General features: G+C 38.9%; 1 protein-coding gene across 4 annotated transcripts in view; it reads left to right on the top strand.

Annotated features, from left to right (window-relative positions):
* The window catches only part of UBXN4 (UBX domain protein 4), a 58,833-nt gene that overhangs the window by 20,359 nt on the left and 18,899 nt on the right, over positions 1–19,575 (top strand). For all 4 annotated transcript variants that reach the window (XM_081814559.1, XM_081814562.1, XM_081814560.1 and 1 more), the window contains exons 6-8: positions 9,982–10,075; positions 16,729–16,783; positions 17,530–17,694. In XM_081814559.1, coding sequence (XP_081670685.1) covers positions 9,982–10,075; positions 16,729–16,783; positions 17,530–17,694 — 314 coding nt within the window. The remainder of the gene's footprint in view (positions 1–9,981; positions 10,076–16,728; positions 16,784–17,529; positions 17,695–19,575) is intronic.

Here is a 19,575-nt window from a genome sequence, read left to right as displayed (position 1 = left end):
ATATATCTAGAAAGATGTTACAGTTGATATCAGAGAAACTACTGCCTGTGTTCTCTTCTAGGATTTTTATGGTTTCAGGTCTCACATTTGGGTCTTTAATCCATTTTGAGTTTATTTTTGTGTGTATGGTGGAAGAAAGTGGGCCAGTTTCATTCTTTTGCATGTAGCTGTCCAGTTTTCCCAGCACCTTTTGTTGAAGATTCTTTTTCCCATTGCATATTCTTTCCTGCTTTGTCGAAGATTAATTGACCATATAAGTTGTGGCTTTATTTTCGGTTTTCTGTTTTGTGCCAGTACTATACTGTTTTGATTACTACTGCTTTGTGATATAACTTGAAGTTCATAATTGTGATGCCTCTAGCTTTGCTTTTCAAGATTGCTTTGGCTATTTTGGGCTTTTTTGTGGTTCCATACAAATTTTAGGATTGTCTGTTCTAGTTCTTTGAAAAATGCTGTTGGTATTTTGATAGAGACTGTATTAAATGTGTAGATTACTTCGGGTAGTATAGACATTTTAACAATATTTGTTATTCCAGTCCATGGGCACAGCATCTTTCCATTTCTTTGTGTCCTCTTCACTTTCTTTCATCAGTGTTTTATAGTTTTTAGAATACTGGTCTTTCACCTCTTTGGGTAGGTTTATTCCTAGATATCTCATTATTTTTGGTCTAGTTGTAAATGGGATTATGTTCCTAATTTCTCTTTCTGCTGCTTCATTGGTGCATAGAAATGTAACATTTCTGTGCAATGATTTTGTTATCTGCAACTTTACTGAACTCATTTATCAGTTCTAGCTGTTTTTTGGTGGCGTCTTTTTGGGTTTTCTCTATATGATATCATGTCATCTGTAAATAGTGAAAGTTTTACTTCTTCCTTGCCAATTTGGATGCATTTTATTTCTTTTTGTTGTCTCATTGCTGTGGCTAGGACTTCCAATACTGTGTTGAATAAAAGTGGTGGGAGTGGCCATCCTAGTTTTGTTCCTGACCATAGGGGAAAAGCTTTTTCCCCATTGAGGATGATGTTAGCTGTGGATTTTGTGTATATGTGGCCTTTATTATGTTGAGATCTGTTCTCTCTAGACCTACTTTGTTGAGGGTTTTTGTCATGAATGGATGTTGTACTTTGTCATATCCATTTTTTCTGTCTATTGAAATGATCATGTGATTCTTATCCTTTCTCTGTATTGATGTGGCATATTACGTTGATTGATACATAAATATTGAGCCACCCATGGAACCTGTGAATAAATCCCATTTGATTGTGGCAAATGATTGCTTTTTATTTTTAATTTTTTTAACTAAACTCTACCCCCTATGTGGAGTTTGAACTCGACCCTGAGATCAAGAGTCACATGCTCTCCTAGCTGAGCCAGCCAGGCACCCCATGGTGATTTTTTTTTTTTTAATGTATTGTTGGATTCAGTTTGCTGGTATTTTGTTGAGGATATTTGCATATGTATTCATCAGAGATACTGACCTGTAGTTTTCTTTTTGTGTGTTGTCTGTTTGGTTTTGGTATCAGGGTAATGCTAGCCTCATGGAATATATTTGGAAGTTTTCCTTCCTTTTCTAGTTTTTTGAATCTTTGAGAAGAATAGGTATTAACTCTTCCTTCTTTGATAGAATTTGCCTGTTAAGCCATCTGGTCCTGGACTTTTGGTTCTTGGGAGTGTTTTGATTACTGATTCAGTTTCTTTGCTAGTAATTGGTCTTGTTCAAATTTTCTGTTTTCTTCCAGTTTCTCTTTCAGTAGTTTATATGTTTCTAGGTATTTATCCATTTCTCCTGGGTTGTTCAGTTTGTTGGCGTATATTTTATTATAATATTCTCTTACAGTTGTTTGTATTTCTGTGGTGTTGGTTGTTATTTCTCTTCTCTTACTTTGTTGATTCTATGTATTTGAGTCCTGTCTCTTTTTTTCTTGTTAAGTTTCGCTAGAGGTTAATCAATTTTATTGATTTTTTCAAAGAACCAGCTCCTGATTTCATTGATCTGTTCGAATGTTTTTTAGTTTCTATTTCACTTCTTTCTTTCTTTTTTTTTTTTTTTAAAGGTTTTATTTATTTGACAGAGAGACAGCGAGAGAGGGAACACGAGCAGGGGTAGTGGGAGAGGGAGAAGCAGGCCTCCCGCGGAGCAGGGAGCCTGATGCGGGGCTCGATCCCAGGACCCTGGGATCATAACCTGAGCTGAAGGCAGATGCTTAATGACTGAGCCACCCAGGCGCCCCTCTATTTCACTTATTTCTGCTCTATATTATTTCCTTCCTTCTGCTGGTTTTAGGTTTGTTGGTTCTTTTTCTAGCTCTTTGATGTATAAGGTTAGGTTGTTTGAGATTTTTCTTGCTTCTCCGGTTAGGCTTGTATTGCTATAAATTTCTCTCTTAATACTGCTTTTGCTGCATCCTAAATGTTTTGAACTATTGTGTTTTCATTTTCATTTGTTTCTCTGTGCTTTTTATTTCTTCTTTTATTTCCTGGTTTGACCCATTCATTGTTCAGTAGCATATTATTTAACTTCCATGTATTTGTGGTCTCTCCAGATTTTCCTTGTGGTTGACTTCTGGTTTCATAGTGTTGCGGTCAGACAAGATGCACGGTATGACTTAAGTGTTTTTGAATTTGTTGAGGCTTGTTTTGTGGCCTAATATGTGATCTCTTCTGGAGAATGTTTCAAAAGAATGTGTATCCTGTTGCTTTAGGATGGAATGTTCTTGATATATCTGTTAAATCCATTTGGTTCATTAGGTGCGTGTGCCCCTTTGAGTCGCTGTTTTTGTATTCTTTGGATAAATACCTGGTAGTGCAATTGCTGGGTCGTAGGGTAGTTCTATTTTTGATTTTCTGAGGAACCTCCACATAGCAGCTATATCCACAATACTCAAAATATGGGAAGAGCCCAAATGTCCATTGATGGATGAATGGATAAAGAAGATGTGGCATGCGCGCGTGCACGCGCACGCACACACACACAGGAATATTATTCAGGCATCAGAAAGAACGTAATCTTGCCATTTGCAATGACAGGGATGGAACTAGAGCATACTATGCTAAGTGAAGTAAGTCAGTCAGAGAAAGACAAATACCATACAATTTCACTCAGTGGAATTTAAGAAACAAAACAGATGAACTTAGGGGAAGGGAAGGAAAAATAAAATAAAAAGAGAGAGGGAGGTAAACCATAGAGACTCTTAACTATAGAGAACAAACTGAGGGGTGCTGGAGGGGAGGTGGGGGGGGATGGGTTAAATGGGTGATGGGCACTTGTTGTAATGAGTACTGGATATTATATGCAGGTGATGAATCACTAAATTCTACCCCTGAAACTAATACTACACCATATGTTAACTAACTTGAATTTAAATAAAAATCTTTAAAGGAAAAAAAAAAAATCCATCTGGTTCAGTGTGTCATTCAAAGCCATTGTTTTCTTGTCGATGTTCTGTTTAGGTGATCTGTCCATTGATATAAGTGGGGTGTTCAAGTCCCCTACTATTATTGTATTATTATTGATTAGTTCCTTTATGTTTATTATTAACTGTTTTATGTATTTGGGTGCTTCTGTGTTGGGTACATGAATATTTACAATTATTATATTTTCTTGTTGGATTGTCCCCTTTATTATTATATAGTATCCTTCTTTGTGTCATTATAGTCTTTGTTTTAAAGTCTGTTTTGTCCAATATAAGTATTGCTCCTCTAGCTTTCTTTTGACATCCATTTGCATGATAAATGTTTCTTCATCCCCTCACTTTTTTTTTTAAGATTTTATTTATTTATTTGAAACAGAGAGAGAACATGAGTGGGGGGCGGGGCAGAGGGAGAGTGAGAAGCAGACTCCCTGTTGAGCAGAGAGCCCCACTCAGGGCTTGATCCCAGGACTCTGGGATCATGACCTGAGCTGAAGGCAGATGCTTAACTGACTGAGCCACTCAGGCACCTCATCCCCTCACTTTCAGTGCAGATGTATTTAAGTCTAAATTGAGTCTCTTGTAGGCAGCATATAGATGGGTCTTGTTTTCTTATCCATTCTGTCACCCTGTCTTCCGATTGGGGTTTTAGTCCGTTTACATTCAAAGTAATTATTGATAGATATGTATTTATTGCCATTGTATTATTCGTTTTGTGTTTGTTTCTGAAGATTCTCTCTGATCCTTTCTTATCTTTCTCTCTTTCATGGTTTGCTGATTTTCTTCAGTGATATATTTGGATTTCTTTTTTTTTATTCTTTGCATATTTATTAGTGGTTTTGATTGGTGGTTTCCATTAGATTTGTATATAACATCTTCTGTATGTAGCAGTCTATTTTAAATTGATGGTTGTTTAAGTTTGAACCAATTTTCCTCCCCATGTTTTAGGTATATGGTGTCATATTTTACATCATTTTATTTTGAGAGCTCCTTGACTGATTTTTTATATAAATATTCATTTTTACTGTTTTTATGTTTCCTACCTTCATACTGTCATTTTTGGTCTTTCCTTTCCTTTCCATTCCCCTTTAATGTTACTTGCAGGACTGGTGTAGTAGTCATGAGCTCCTTTAGTTTTTGTTTGTCTGAGAAACTCTTTATCTCTCCTATTCTGAATGATAGCCTTACTGGATAGAGTATTCCTGGCTGCAGGTTTTTCCCTTTCAGCACTTGGTATATATCATGCAACTCCTTTCTGGCTTGGAAAGTTTCTGGTGAAAAATCCTCTGATTGCCATATGGTGTTTCCTTTTTATATAACTGTCTTCTTTTATTTCACTGCTTAGTATTTTTTCTTTTTTCTTTTTTTTAAAGATTTTATTTTTGAGTAGTCTCTACACCCAATGTGGGGCTCAAACCTACAACCCTGAGATTGAGTCACACACACCACTGATTGAGCCAGACAGGCACCCCTTAAAATTTTTTCTCTCTTACTATATTTTGCCATTTTAATTGCAGTATGTCTTGGTGTGAATCTGCTTTTATTGATTTTGTTGGGGGTTCTCTGTGCGTCCTGGATCTGGATATCTGTTTCCTTCCCCAGATTTGGGAAGTTTTCAGCTATTATTTCTTCACATAAATTCTCTGTCCCCTTTTCTCTCTCCCCTTCTTCTTCTGGGACCCCTGTAATACAAATTTTATGTTTGATGTTTTCACTGAGTTCCCTAAGTCTGTTCTCGTTTTGCATAATTCTTTTTTCTTGCTTTTGTTCAGTTTGATTACTTTCTATTACTCTTGTCTCCTAGGTCATTAATTCATTCCTCTGCTTCTTCCAGCATGCTATTCCTTGCTTCAGGTGTGTTTCTCATTTAGTTTATTGAGCCATTTATCTCTGTTATGTTCTTTCTTTTTCTTTTTCTTTTTTTTTAAGATTTTATTAATTTGAGAGAGAGCATGCCTGTGCACATGAACGGGGGGAAGGGGCAGAGGGAGAAGCAGACTCCCTGCTGTGCAGGGAGCCTGATGCGGGTCTCGATCGCAGGACTCTGAGATCATGACCCGAGCTGAAGGCAGCTGCTGCCTAACTGACTGAGCCACCCAGGCACCCCTCTGCTATCTTATTTCTTATCTCTGTGTTAATGGTCATTGATGTCCTCTACTCTTTTCTCAAGTCCAGTGAGTATCCTTATGATCATTGCTTTAAATCCTCCATCAGGCATGTTACTTATATCTGTTTTGCTTAGATCTCCAGCCATGGCCTTGTTTTGTTCTTTAATTTGGGACAAATTCCTCTGTCCTCACATTTTGTCTAAGTCTCTGTGCCTGTTTCTGTGTGTTAGGAAAGTCTGCTACGTCTCCTGTTCTTGAGGGTAATGATTTAATGAAGAAGAGGTCCTGTAGTGCCCTGCAGTGTAGCATCCTCTGTTCCCCAGGGCCTGCGCTTCTGGGAGTGTGTCCAATGTGTGCTTCATGCACTCTCTGTTGTGTCCTGGCTGCTTTATGCTTCAGGCCAGTTGTCTGCAGATGCTCTCTTTGTCTTTTTGTCTTTTGTGGACAGTGTTTGGTTCCTGGCCTGAAAGTGGTGTGCCCTGGTCTGCTTGCTAAATGACACCTGTCACCACCGCCACCAGAATTGAGGCCCCACTATACTCCAGGGTTGGGAGATGTGTTGTGAGCAGGGATTTGGGCTGGTCTTTCAGGGAAGGGGGCTCACCATGCTGGGACTGAGGCAATATGACTGGGAAGGGTAGTTTTTCCAGAGTGTGAGGGGGCAGGGCTTGTTCTAAGCAAGTTAGGTAGCAAGTGTGGGTGCTGTGCTGTTTCCCGCTTGTGGCTGTGTTTATGCTGAGGGGTGAGGGAGGGAAATGGTGCTGGCCAGTTCCTTTGTTTCTGGAGGGGTCTCTCCGTCAGTGCTGCTTCTCTGGGACACAGTCTGAGATGAGCAACTAACTTCCCCATTATGTGCTCCAGGTACTCTTTAGATCACTGTTTTCCGTGCTGCATGTCTGTGGGCTGTTTGCCCTGCCTTTTCTCCAAGAGCAGCCCCAGTGTCCTCTGAGCTCTCCCAGAGCCAAGCACACTGACCTTTAAAACTCCAGGCTTTAAGCCCTGCTGGTTAGAAGAACTCATGAAATTTGGGCCCTCTTGCTTTCCAAGCCAGTTGCTCTGGGGGTTTGTCTTCCCTGTGCACTCCCCTCTCTTATCTGTTTCTCACCCTTCTCCACAACCACAGTCCTCTCTCCTCCTCAACATTCATGATTCGTTTCTCTTCCAAAGTGCGTCTCTGCATTTCCTACCTTCTTTGATGTGACTTCTTTTCTACTTTTAGTTGTGGAGTATGTTCTGCCAGTCTTCAGGTGTATTTAGGATAATTTGATAGTTATCTATTTGTATTTGTGGGATGAGACCAGCCTAGGGTCCTCCTACTTCACCTCCATCTTCCCCGCAGTGTGGACCTTGCTGCATTTTTATGGTATTATGTAAATATTCTTCTAAGTTGTTAGTTAAAATTACAGGCTTGATCAGATTTAGGTTCATTATGTATTCTTTTTTGGCAAGACTGCTTTGTAAGTGGGAGATACATTATGCCTAATTATCCAGTTATGTTTTTAAACCTTCAGTTAGAACTTTTAATAAATTTTCATTATGTTTGGATGTTTATCAGTTGTTTTAGTTTAGCATTTTTTTGAAAATCTGGAACTTTTCATTCATTAATTACCTGTTAAATATGAGCTAATATAAGCTTTTCATGCATATAAGCTGTTTCATGCATAAAGTTATAAATGTATATTCTGTACTTTTAAGTCACTCTGCCATGCCATTGGAAATCTTACTGTATATAACATCTATCCATTTTTCTTTGTGTTTAGTCATAGATCCATCTAACTGTATTGTTCAGCACCTTTTTTTCAACTGTCTACAAGTTATCTTCCACAGTTCTGTTAATTTTTTTGCTGTATTAAGATATGAGTGTCCTTGGCATTCATTTTATTTATTTAAGAAATTGATTTATTTCCTATTTAACACACACCAGATATTAGTGGTTACCACTCCTTATTCAAGGGTTGCATTTAGTGATGTGCCAGTAAATATTTAAGAAGAGGCTCTGGTGGGGGTGGGGGGAGGGTCCTTATTGGCAGTATTTGCTAATTTCCAAGGTGTAAACACTCCTGCTGTGGCTGATTTCAGATTATCTAGGTGATGCCACTGAATGCAGAGGTAGGAATAGATGTGCATCATCAGCTCTAGTTAGTAATTCTCCTATTCCACCACCACTGTGATAGCTGAAGCACTTACTTTGTGCTATCTTAGTAAAAGTGTAAGCAGGGGCGCCTGGGTGGCTCAGTCGTTAAGCGTCTGCCTTTGGCTCAGGTCATGATCCCAGGGTCCTGGGATCAAGCCCCGCATCGGGCTCCCTGCTCAGCGGGAAGCCTGCTTCTCCCTCTCCCACTCCCCCTGCTTGTGTTCCCTCTCTCGCTGTGTCTCTCTCTGTCATATAAATAAATAATCTTTAAAAAAAATTAAATTAAAAAAAAGTAAAAGTGTAAGCATTTTATTTGAATTAACATAACTCTATGAGGTTACTGTTCCCATTTTATAGATAAGACCCAGATTAAGTAATTTACTAAAGTAATAGAACAGGATTTGAATCCAGATTTTGTTTCTTCATAGTCCTTGCTCTTTTTTTTTTTTTTTTTAAAGATTTATTTATTTGACAGAGAGAGAGCACAAGCAGGGCGAGTGGCAGGGAGAGGGAGAAGCAGCTTCCCCACTGAGCAGGGAGTCCAATGCGGGGCTCGATCCCAGGACCCTGGGATCATGACCTGAGCTGAAAGCAGATGCTTAACCAACTGAGCCACCCAGGCACCCCAGTCCTTCCTCTTTCAAAGATCAAAAATGTAAAGAATCAAGTTAGTCACAAGTGGTAAGGAAAAAAATGGCAGAGGTTCTAAAGGGAAGTACCAGAACGTAGCTATTCTCTACAAGCCAAGGAGAAAATTCTGGCCTTCAGGAAACTTTTTTTTTAAGATTTTATTTACTTATTTTTTTTTTTTTTTTGAGAGAGAGAGTGCAAGCTGGGGAGGAGCAGAGGGAGAGGGACAAGCAGTCTTTGCGCGGAGTGCAGAGCCCGACACAGGACCCGATCTCATGACCTGGAGATCATGGCCTGAGCCGAAATCAAGAGTCAGATGCTTAACTGACTGAGCCACCCAGATGCCCCAGGAAATTTTTAAAAATATACAGATCTTCCTTGATTTATGATGCGGTTACAGCCTGATACACCCATTCTAAGTTGAAAATATTGTAAGTCAGAAATGAATTTAATACACCTAAACTACTGAACATCATAGCTTAGTCTAGCCTACCTTAAACATGCTCAGAACACTTAAACAGTAGCTTACAGTTGGGCGAAGTCATCTAACACAAAGCCTATTTTATAATGAAGGGTTGACTCTCTGATGTAATTTATTGACTACTGTAGTGAAAGTGCGAACAGAATGGTTGTATGGGTACAGAATGATATAAGTGTGTTAGTTGTTTGTCCTTGTGATTTTGTGGTTGACTGAGAGCTGCCACTGTCCATTATCACAAGACAGTATCTTAGTGCATTATCTGTAGCGCAGGAAAAGATCAAAATTGGAAGTATGGTCTAGAATGTGTATTACTTCTGCACCATCATGAAGTTGAAAAACTATAAGGTAAACCATAGTTAAGTTGGAGGCCATCTAGTACTAGTGTAGATAAAAATAGCTTCTTTAAGGAATTACTCTGGTTTGCAAAAGCAGATCACTTGGACCAGTATAAGTCTAGAGTGATACCCAGGATCAGACTTTGCCTCTAGAACTTTACATGTGACTGTGGCTACTGTATTGGACAGCATAGATATTGGACAGTGATGCTCTAGAGTGAAGCCTACCCATGGTCGGTCATGCTTACTCTTTTTGTTATGTTCCCGAACTTCTGCCAGAATAATACTTCTTCATGTTTTCCCTTTGACCCTGACTTTGGTGGCCCTCAGCCAGGGTAACTACCTTATTTTCCACTTATATACTGTTGTATCCAGATCCAAATGCCAAAATTAGTAATTGCTCATTTCTTTCTTTCTCTCTCTCTCTCTTTTTTTTTAAGTAAACTCTACGTCCAGTGTGGGGCTCAAACTCACAAACCTGAATCGCATGCTCTAGTGACTGAGCCCAGCCAGGTGCTCCAGTAATCACTCATTTCTTATCTTCTTCATTATAAGGAAAAATTTGTAATGTTTAAGAAGATTAACAAATGGGGGCGCCTGGGTGGCTCAGTCGTTAAGTGTCTGCCTTCGGCTCAGGTCATGATCCCAGGGTCCTGGGATCGAGCCCCGCATCAGGCTTGCTGCTCAGCGGGAAGCCTGCTTCTCCCTCTCCCACTCCCCCTGCTTGTGTTCCCTCTCTCGCTGTGTCTCTCTCTCTCTCTGTCAAATAAACAAAAATCATAAAAAAAAAAAAAGATTAACAAATGTAACCTAAAACATTTATACATTTTAAAATTCGGCATTAAATACAATATTCTTATTTCTTTTTATTAAATAATTAAGGAGGAGAAAGTTCAGGCCATGCCAGTCCATCTCAGGAGCCTGGTGGATGTTCAAATCAGAGACCTCCGGAGGACCTCACTGTCAGAGTGGAAAGGTTTGCTCTTATTTTTGCAAATAGTATTTTTAAAATAGAGAGTGGTTTTCAGTTACTTAATTAATTTGAATAAAAGTTAAAATTACACAAATGAAGTTTCAGAATCTTGGGTTGAAATTTTTTATTTCCTGGCCAACTTATTTGTATCCATAAAAACTATATTCTACAAATAAAGTTGGGTATCTGAAGTCATCAGTCACCTTTAGGTCTGATCAGCCTAAGAATCTCTTTCACTGGTTTTTGGTACATTTGTGTTTCTCTCCATCACTTCTGCTTTTAACTCTCTATGCCATAGGATAGTAAGTTCCAGGTGGGAAGAACTTCAGCTACTTTTATGACTGTACTGAGCCTTGGTTTTGCATAAGTGGGTGTCGTTAAATGTCATGTGTTATTAGTTGGTGTAATAATCAGATACAGATTTCTGACTTTTTGTGGTTTGTAGTTTAGTATTTTTTTTTTTTTTTAAGATTTTATTTATTTATTTGAGAGAGAGAGAATGAGAGAGAAAGAACACATGAGAGGGGATAGGGTCAGAGGACGAAGCAGACTCCCTGCCGAGCAGGGAGCCCGATGCGGGACTCGATCCAGGGACTCCAGGATCATGACCTGAGCCGAAGGCAGTCGCTTAACCAACTGAGCCACCCAGGCGCCCTGTGGTTTAGTATTTTTAATAACAGAAATTACCAAATTAGAGTCCTTTATAGTATGATTCTTTTTTTTTAAAGATTTTATTTGACACAGACACAGCAAGAGAGGGAATTCAAGCAGAAGGAGTGGGAGAGGGAGAAGCAGGGAGCCTGATGCAGGGCTCGATCCCAGGACTCTGGGATCATGACCCAGGCTGAAGGCAGATGCTTAAGGACTGAGCCACCCAGGCGCCCCTATAGTATGATTCTGAAGTTACATGAATTGTAAGTGGATAAAGCAGGAATATTTTTTAATCCTGACCTAAAACAACTTAGTGTTATATGGAAGTTAAAATTCCTTAGACTTGAGTTTCTTGTCCACACAGATGCTATGGGGAAACAAGTTTCAGAATGACTACTGACATTGGGCATTTGGGTTTGCTCATGACTGAGAATCAGCTTTATTTCAGCAAAACCTAGATTCTGATGGTTCTTTGTAGGAGTCACGGCAGGGCCAAGATCTTGAGCTAAAAAGGATAGATTTGCTCACGGTGGTGAGAAGAGGTAGAAGGCTCAAAGAATATTAGCAGGGAACCAAAGTTCACCCAGTGGTTCATCCTCTTTGTTTCATTCTGTTTTGCTAACACCAAGTCCATCACTGGGCATCTTTATTTGCACCACCTTGGGGGGAAGTGACAATAAAAGGTCAGAAAAGGATTTGGAGACTTGGGGGGAATGAGAAGACACACAGCAGATATCCCTTCATTGTAGGGTGGGTTTACGTGCTATTTAATTGCAGTGTGAAAGGGGAGTTTCTCTTGTTTCATAATAGCTTCCAGCCAGGTGCCCCTTCCATTCTTAAGTAAGAGCGTGTCTGCCCCTGTCTGCCTATATGGTTTATCTGCCTATATGGTTTATGCTATAAACAAATATACCATCTTTAATTAAAAGAAACTACGCTGGTGTATATGTGTTATATATAGTATATTGAGTCAGATAAAGACAGTTTAAGACATAGAAGAAAACATTTATATTAATATCTATGAAAGGGAAATTAAGGGATTTTTTCTTTGCTTTCTTCTGAGGTTGCCAAACTGTCTTCATTGAGCATTGTTACTTTTATAATTGCATATCAGGATAGAGTGGGTCTACAAGTTGTTTGAGATCCTTAAACTGAAAAAAACTTCAAAGCACTCTTGGAGATACATACATGTATATTTTTTTAAACCATATACTGTTAGAACCCGTTACATGAAATGTATGTGGGCTAGGGTCTTTTAAAAAAGGACACTAGTTTTAAAATTGGATGAAATGTTGGCATACTTAAAATGGAATAGTTTTCATTGGGAAGTAACTGTTCTCTGTTTAAACAACTTTTGAAAAATCCAGGTCATATAATTAAACCATAAAAGCATTTCAGATTGTTGTTGAGATTAATTTATCAGACTCAGCTAACCAGTAAAGCCTAGGTACTAATACAGATTATTTTCTACACTGTGGTCCTGTATTTTATTCATCTGAGTTGTAACCTATTAGGAGTTTTGTTTCTTTTATGGATTGGATTCACTGACAATGACAACTAAAAAAAATAGCCTATATAATATTCCTATCCCAAATGGCATCTTAGCTCATCATTTTACCCTTCAGGTGGCCTTCATCTCCATCATCCCTTGTCATAGACTCTGTAGTGCTTTTATGCCGTTGACTTACCCATCTTCTTTTTTTTTTTTTTTTAAGATTTTATTTATTTGACAGAGAGAGACATAGTGAGAGAGGGAACACAAGCAGGGGGAGTAGGAGAGGGAGAAGCAGGCTTCCTGCAGAGCAGGGAGCCCGATGTGGGACTCGATCCCAGGACCCTGGGATCATGACCTGAGCTGAAGGCAGACGCTTAACGACTGAGCCACCCAGGCGCCCCGACTTACCCATCTTCTGCAGGTTATTCGGCTCTGAAACCCTAATGTACTGCTAGTTTTCCCTGGCCCATAGAACTGAGCTGCAGTGCTTTTTCGCAGCCCAGATAAATGTGACACATCAAATACCTATGGTGTAATCTGATATTTATAGAATTTTGTAATACTAAGCTCTGTGAAGCAAAATATATATACATTTTTCTCTAACTTTGAATATATTTTAAAATTTCTGTCCTACAGATTAAAAACTCAGCCTTGGGCGCCTAGGTGGCTCAGTCGTTAAGCGTCTGCCTTCAGCTCAGGTCATGATCCCGGGGTCCTGGGATCGAGCCCCGCATCGGGCTCCCTGCTCGGAGGGAAGCCTGTTTCTCCCTCTCCCACTCCCCTTGCTTGTGTTCCTCTCTCGCTGTGTCTCTCTCTGTCAAATAAATAAAATCTTTAAAAATGGTAATAATAAAAAAATAAAAACTCAGCCTTAAAATTTGGCAGGTTGGATTATTAAATATAGGATTCTCATCATCCTCTCAAGCTATAACATCTGTTTCCAGAGACCAAGTTTCTGGAAAACTAAGTACTTCCCACTAGATCTTAGGCTTTTTTCTCATCTGGCTTCAAGGAGATGGAGTTTTGTTAGGTGAAAAGGTGACTAAATCAAATTGATGTCAGCTCAGAAACTCATCCTATCCCATACATATTAAGAAAAAAATCTGGGGCGCCTGGGTGGCTAATTGTTTCTAGAATGTCAGTTGGTTGAGCGTCTGCCTTCGGTTTGGGTCGTGATCTCAGGATCCTGGCATCAAGCCCTGCATCGGGCTCCCTGCTCAGCGGAGAGCTTGCTTCTCTCTCTCCCTCTGCTGCTCCCCTTGCTTGTGCCCTCTCTCTGTCAAATAAATAAAGTCTTAAAAAAAAAGAAAAAACTGTCTTAAAGGGAAGTAAACTTGATTTTTTAAGAAACAGATTGATGATTTGTAATTGTGAGATCTCAATTTTTCTTAATATTAATTAAAACGTATACAATTTTATTTTCAAAGCTAAAAGATGTGAAACTTGAATCTTTTTTTTTTTTTTTAATAATGTCTATGCCCAACGTGGGGCTCGAACTCACGACCCTGAGATCAAGAGTTGTATGCTCTACCAACTGATCCAGTCAGGTGGCCCTGAAATTTGAATCTTTTAGCGACTTACATGAAAAGATAAATCTTTAGTTAAATTTTGCTTATGTTTTTATGTCATTATGTTTAAAAATTGGCAGAATTCTCTGGGAAAGATAATAGATATATTATCAATTAATTGTACCATCAATTCCAACCTTTTTTTGGGGAAAGGTTTCAAGCCTGAAAAAGTTGAAAGAATAGTATAATGACCTTTTTTTTTTTTTTGCCAATTTATTTGAAAGTTGCAGACATCATTTTCATTTTACCCTAAATACTTCAGTGTATATCCTAAGAATAAAAACATTGGCTGAGATTTTATGGGCTCGGAGCAGGGGCTACAGCCTAGGAAGGGGCCTGGGAGTCTCTGCCTACTGATTCATGCCCTACCCCATTCCTCAGGCCAATGAACACAATTTAGCAGTGGATTCCTGGATGCAGGAGTGATGAAACAGTCAATAGTTATGTCATTGAGTAAGATGCAATGGGCTTTTCAACTAGATTAGAACAAAATAACATCTGTTTTTCTCAGAAGAGAATTCTGCAAGTGGCATGTAATTAAAGACATTTTCAGATATTAGTATAATCCCATTGTCACACTCAGATTATAAATACATGATACAGTAAGATTATCTGATAAGCAGTCATTCAAATTTGCCCAGTTATTTCAGTAATGTCCTTTATAACTTTTTTTTCCCTGATATAGGATCCATTCAAGGATCATTCATTGAATTTAGTTTAGTCTCTTTTAATTCAAAACATTTCCTTTGTTTTGTTTGTTTTTGTTTTTATGTTTCATGACTTGGACATTCTTTAAGTGTCTAGGCTAATTGTTTCTAGAATGTCTTTTTTTTTTTTTAAGATTTTATTTGTCAGAGAGAGAGAGTGTGGGAGCGGCAGGCAGAAGGAGAAGCAGGCTCCCCACTGAGCAGGGAGCCCAATGCCTGGGATCATGACCTGAGCTGAAGGCAGATGCTTAACCCACTGAGCCACCCAGGCGTCCGGGTTTCTGGAATGTCCTTTGATTTGGTTCCTGTTTTATCATTCTAGGTTCAGGTTAAAGTATGAGAACATTACGTAGGTAATGTTTGTCTTTCTCATTACTCACATTAGGAGGCACCTGATATCAGATGTTTGCATTATTGGTGATGTTAAGTTTAATTATTAATTAAGATGGTGTCTGTTGGATTTCTTGATTATAAATATGCCCTTTTCCCTCATTAATAAGTATCTATAGGGTGATTCTTTGAAACAGTGAATATGCTGTTCTTCAAAAGCTTTTACCCGGTGGTTCTGGCATCTATTATTTTTGCTTGGATCAGTTATTTCATTGCTAGTTGAAAATGGTGATTTTTTTTTCTAGTTTTATACCTTCTAATTTTATACCTTATACATTTTTTAGCTAGCATTCTTCTGTAGAGAACTGCTTTGATCCACCTCTTCCTACTTTCTTTCCCCTACCTTTTTTTCAGTAAACTTACTAGACACCAGCACCCAGATCAAGAAATAGAAAATTACCAGTGTACTCCAAACACTAGGGGCCTGAGAACCCCTTCACAATGAGTACTTTCCTCCCCAAAATAACCACTGTCCTGCATCTAACACCATAGCTGAGTTTTGCCTGCTCATAAACTTCATAATGGAATCACCACATGTTCTCTCTCTGCTCTCCTTTGCTTCAGCTCTTTTGTGCTGCTGCTTGTGGCAATAATTGGTATACTCTTGTTGCTGTATGGTATTCTTTTATTTGACTGATTCATTCTTTTTTTTTTTTTTTTAAGATTGTATTTATTTGACGGAGAGAGATAGTGAGAGAGGGAACACAAGCAGGGGGACAGGGAGAGGGAGAAGCAGGCTTCTCGCTGAGCAGGGAACCCGACGCGGGGCTTGATCCCAGGACACTGGGATCATGACCTGAGCCGAAGGCAGATGCTTAACGACTGAGCCACCCAGGCACCCTTGACTAATTCATTCTGTTGATGGATTTTTGAATTGTTTTCATTTTGGGGGCTATTATGAACAGGGCTGCTGTACGAGCATTCTTTTACATGTCTTGGTGGACATATCTTTTGGGTGTATTTGCAGGAGCAGAAAAGGGTCATAAACACTTGCCAAACAGTTTTCCAGAGTGGTTGTACCAGTTTATAACTCCCCTCAGCAGTAAGACATTTTATGGATCCTTTTTTTCCTCTGCATTACAGTTCACTTCTCTTACCATTCTTTTTGGTGCACACATTACCGTTGATTTGACTAGTGACATCCTCTTCATTCTTGCTCTTCTGTTCTTTGATGTATGTCCGCATCATTCTTTGAGCACTCCCTTGATTTCTGGTTCAGGTTGTTTAACTGAGCTTTAGCAAACACTTATACTGTGTAACTGAAATCCCTCTGAGAAAGTACCATTAATTTTTAAAAATTGAAGTAATTAGATATCACAAAACTCATAGTGGGTTTTAATGTATTCACTAGGTTTTGCAACCATTACTACTGTTTGCTTTCATAATTGCTTTTAATTGATGAACTTCTTAGAGTTGGGAATCAGTTTTGGTATTAGTTTTTATAAATGCTAGCCTTCAGTTTTTTGCTTTTACTTTTAACATTTGGCTATATTGCTGTTTACTTCTGTGTGGCGGTAGCATTTGTAACTCGTTAATTTATGTACTTATTTGAAGATGTGTATGTATGTTTTTAAATCAGTATCAGATATATCGGTGGGGGAAAGGAAAACTAATGGTTAAGTAGGAGGTGGAACTAGGCTTCTAAAAGGCTCCCACTGACTGATTATGGATTTCTCTTGGGGCCGGAGGCCAAGCAGATGAGTTGCTCCTTTGCCTGCAGGAGCTTCTTTTGGTTGTTACTTCATTTCCCAGTTGTTTTTAGTGAAAGGAATCTCCCATTTGTTTATTATATTAATAAGATGTGTCTCCATTAATGTATTTTTTTTTTAAACTTTTTATATACAGACTCACTAAAAAACTCGAAGAAAGAAGAGAAGAGAAAAGGAAAGAGGAGGAACAGGTAAAGTTCACGTACATCATCATTTTACTCTTCCAGTAAATGAGGGAATGTTTGATTCCCTGCTCAATTTGGCAGACCTTGGATGGCTTTCTGGTTACAGTTGAGTGTTGAAGCATAGTGAAGGGAATTACGTGGCTTCCTTAGTAGGATCGTAGTGTATACTTTTTTGTAAATTGCTAGGAATAAGTTTGATCATCTTTTTTACCCCTGCAGTGAGTCTTTTACACTAAGAATAAAGGGAATTGAATTAAAATTGTATTATTTTGATGCAGATGAAATTCTTAGTTCCTTTTTATGCAAAAGAAATTTGTAGACATTTTGCTGAATTTTCCCTCTGGTGTTGCCACATTGTGGTACACCATTCATTTTTCTCATCGTGTGCCCCTAAACTACATCATCTCTTTGAGGTTGTAGTATCAGAAAGTTATCAATTCTTTATGCCAAATAAATGACTGCCTTGTATCCTTAGAGGGTAACATTTACTTTACAAACCAAAGACCTGTAATTCTTTTTTCAAATCACATCACAAATTATATCATAAGCTTAATAGAAATGCTAAGATTTATAAGTTGATAGACACTTGACCCTTAACTCATACTGTTAATAAATTCTCTAGACCCTTATATTTTACAAAGTTATTTTATTCCTTTAGCTGTGCCCTACAGCCAGCTCATATAAAATAATACCTAAGGTGGATTATTAAGTTGTCTTTTGGGCTCATAAGACTTACCCTCTCTTTAATTTAGAGAGAAATTAAGAAGGAAATTGAGAGGAGAAAAACTGGAAAAGAAATGTTGGATTATAAAAGAAAACAAGAAGAAGAATTAACAAAAAGAATGTTAGAGGAAAGAAACAGAGAAAAGGCAGAAGATAGGGCAGCTCGAGAACGTATAAAACAGCAGATTGCGTTGGTGAGTAGTAAGTTTATTTTTAATGCTTGACTCTTGTGCAATTGTTTTTCCATGCACAGTGGTTTTGGTTTACTACCAGGCCATGAACACAAAAATAGTAGATTTTAGTGACTCAAAGAGTACCAATTTTCAGCTTCCTTTTAGTAGAAATTGTATATTGGATAGCTACCGGCCAACTCTTGATTTTGGCTCAGGTCGTGATCTCACTGTTGTGAGATTAAGCCCTGTGTCGGGCTCTGAGCTGGCCTCTCCCCCTCCAAAAAACCATAAAATATAGTTAAAATTGGGGGGCATGCCCGGGTGGCTCAGTCCGTTAAGTGGCTGACTCTTAATTTCGGCTCAGGTCATGATCTCAGGGTTGTGAGATTGAGCTACACTTTGGGCTCCATGCTGGGCTTGGAGCCTGCTTAAGACTCTCTCTGTCCCTTTCCCTCTGCCCTCACCCCCTTTAACAAAAAAAAAAATTAAAAATTGGGATTGGATGAAGAAGTAGTGTGTATATATATACACACACAATGGAATATTATTCAGCCATAAAATGAATGAAATCTTTTTTTTTAAAGATTTTTATTTTTATTTGAGAGAGAGAATGAGAGAGAGGGAGTACATGAGAGGGGGGAGGGTCAGAGGGAGAAGCAGACTCCCCACTGAGCAGGGAGCCCGATGCGGGACTCGATCCAGGCACTCCAGGATCATGACCTGAGCCGTAGGCAGTCGCTTAACCGACTGAGCCACCCAGGCGCCCAAAATGAATGAAATCTTGCCATTTGCAACAACTTGGATGGAGGTAGAGAGTATTATGCTAAGTGAAATAAGTCAATCAGAGAAAGACAAATACCATATGGATTTCACTCACATGTGGAATTTAAGAAACAAAACAAATGAGCAAAGGAAAAAGAGAGAAACCGAGAAACAGACTCTTAACTCTAGAGAACAAACTGCTGGTTACCAGAGAGAAGGTGGTCGGGGGGATGGGTGAAATAGGTGATGGGGATTAAGGAGTGCACTTGTCGGATGAGCACCAGGTGATGTATGGGGTTGTTGAGTCACTATACTGTACACCTGAAACCAATATAACTATGTTAATTATATTGAAATTAAAACAAAAACTTGATAAAAGATTAAAATTGAGATGATTTTTTTCAAAGTAATTTTTCTCTATGTTATGAATTTTATCAGTAGTCAAATGTAGTTTTCAAAAATTCCCTAGGGATGTGAGGGCGATCTGGCTGCCACATCTGTCATGCTATTTGATTGCCAGGGTTGATTCAGATAATCTGGCTGGCTAGGTGTGTGTCCCCTTCCTCCGTCGCTGCTCCATGTGTGTCCTTTCTGAAGCTGCGCTCCCCTGCTAGAACCTCCAAACAAGCTCCCAAGGTCCATTTGTAGAAGAACGTAGTTAGGCTTCCAAGACTCAGACACATCCAAATGAGGTGCTGCATGTGGCAGTCTGCCTTTCTTTAAAAAAAAAAATCCCTAGAAAAGAAGCTTAGAACTGGTTATGTAGCATTCTCCTGTAGTCACAACTGTTCTTTTCTGGGACATTCAGAAGATATAGACATCAAGTAGGTTAAGATGGTTTTGCAACAACTGCTTTTATTTATTTATTTATTTTTAAAGATTTTTAAAATTTATTTGACTGAGAGATAGAGAGCACAGATAGGCAGAGTGGCAGGCAGAGGGAGAAGCAGGCTCTCTGCTGAGCAGAGAGCCCGATGTGGGGCTCGATCCCAGGGCCCTGGGATCATGAGTTGAGCTGAAGGCAGGTGCCCAACCGACTGAGCCACCCAGGTGCCCCGCAACAACTGCTTTTAGAATTAAGTAGTTATAATACATATGAAAGCCATGTCTACTTAATAATATTGTTCATTTGTTTATGCA

The sequence above is a fragment of the Leptonychotes weddellii genome, chromosome 3, assembly GCF_054177405.1.
Source record: "Leptonychotes weddellii isolate Sample4059 chromosome 3, ASM5417740v2, whole genome shotgun sequence".
Classification (NCBI taxonomy): Eukaryota; Metazoa; Chordata; class Mammalia; order Carnivora; family Phocidae; genus Leptonychotes; species Leptonychotes weddellii.
This window is presented reverse-complemented; position numbering and strand designations above follow the sequence as displayed.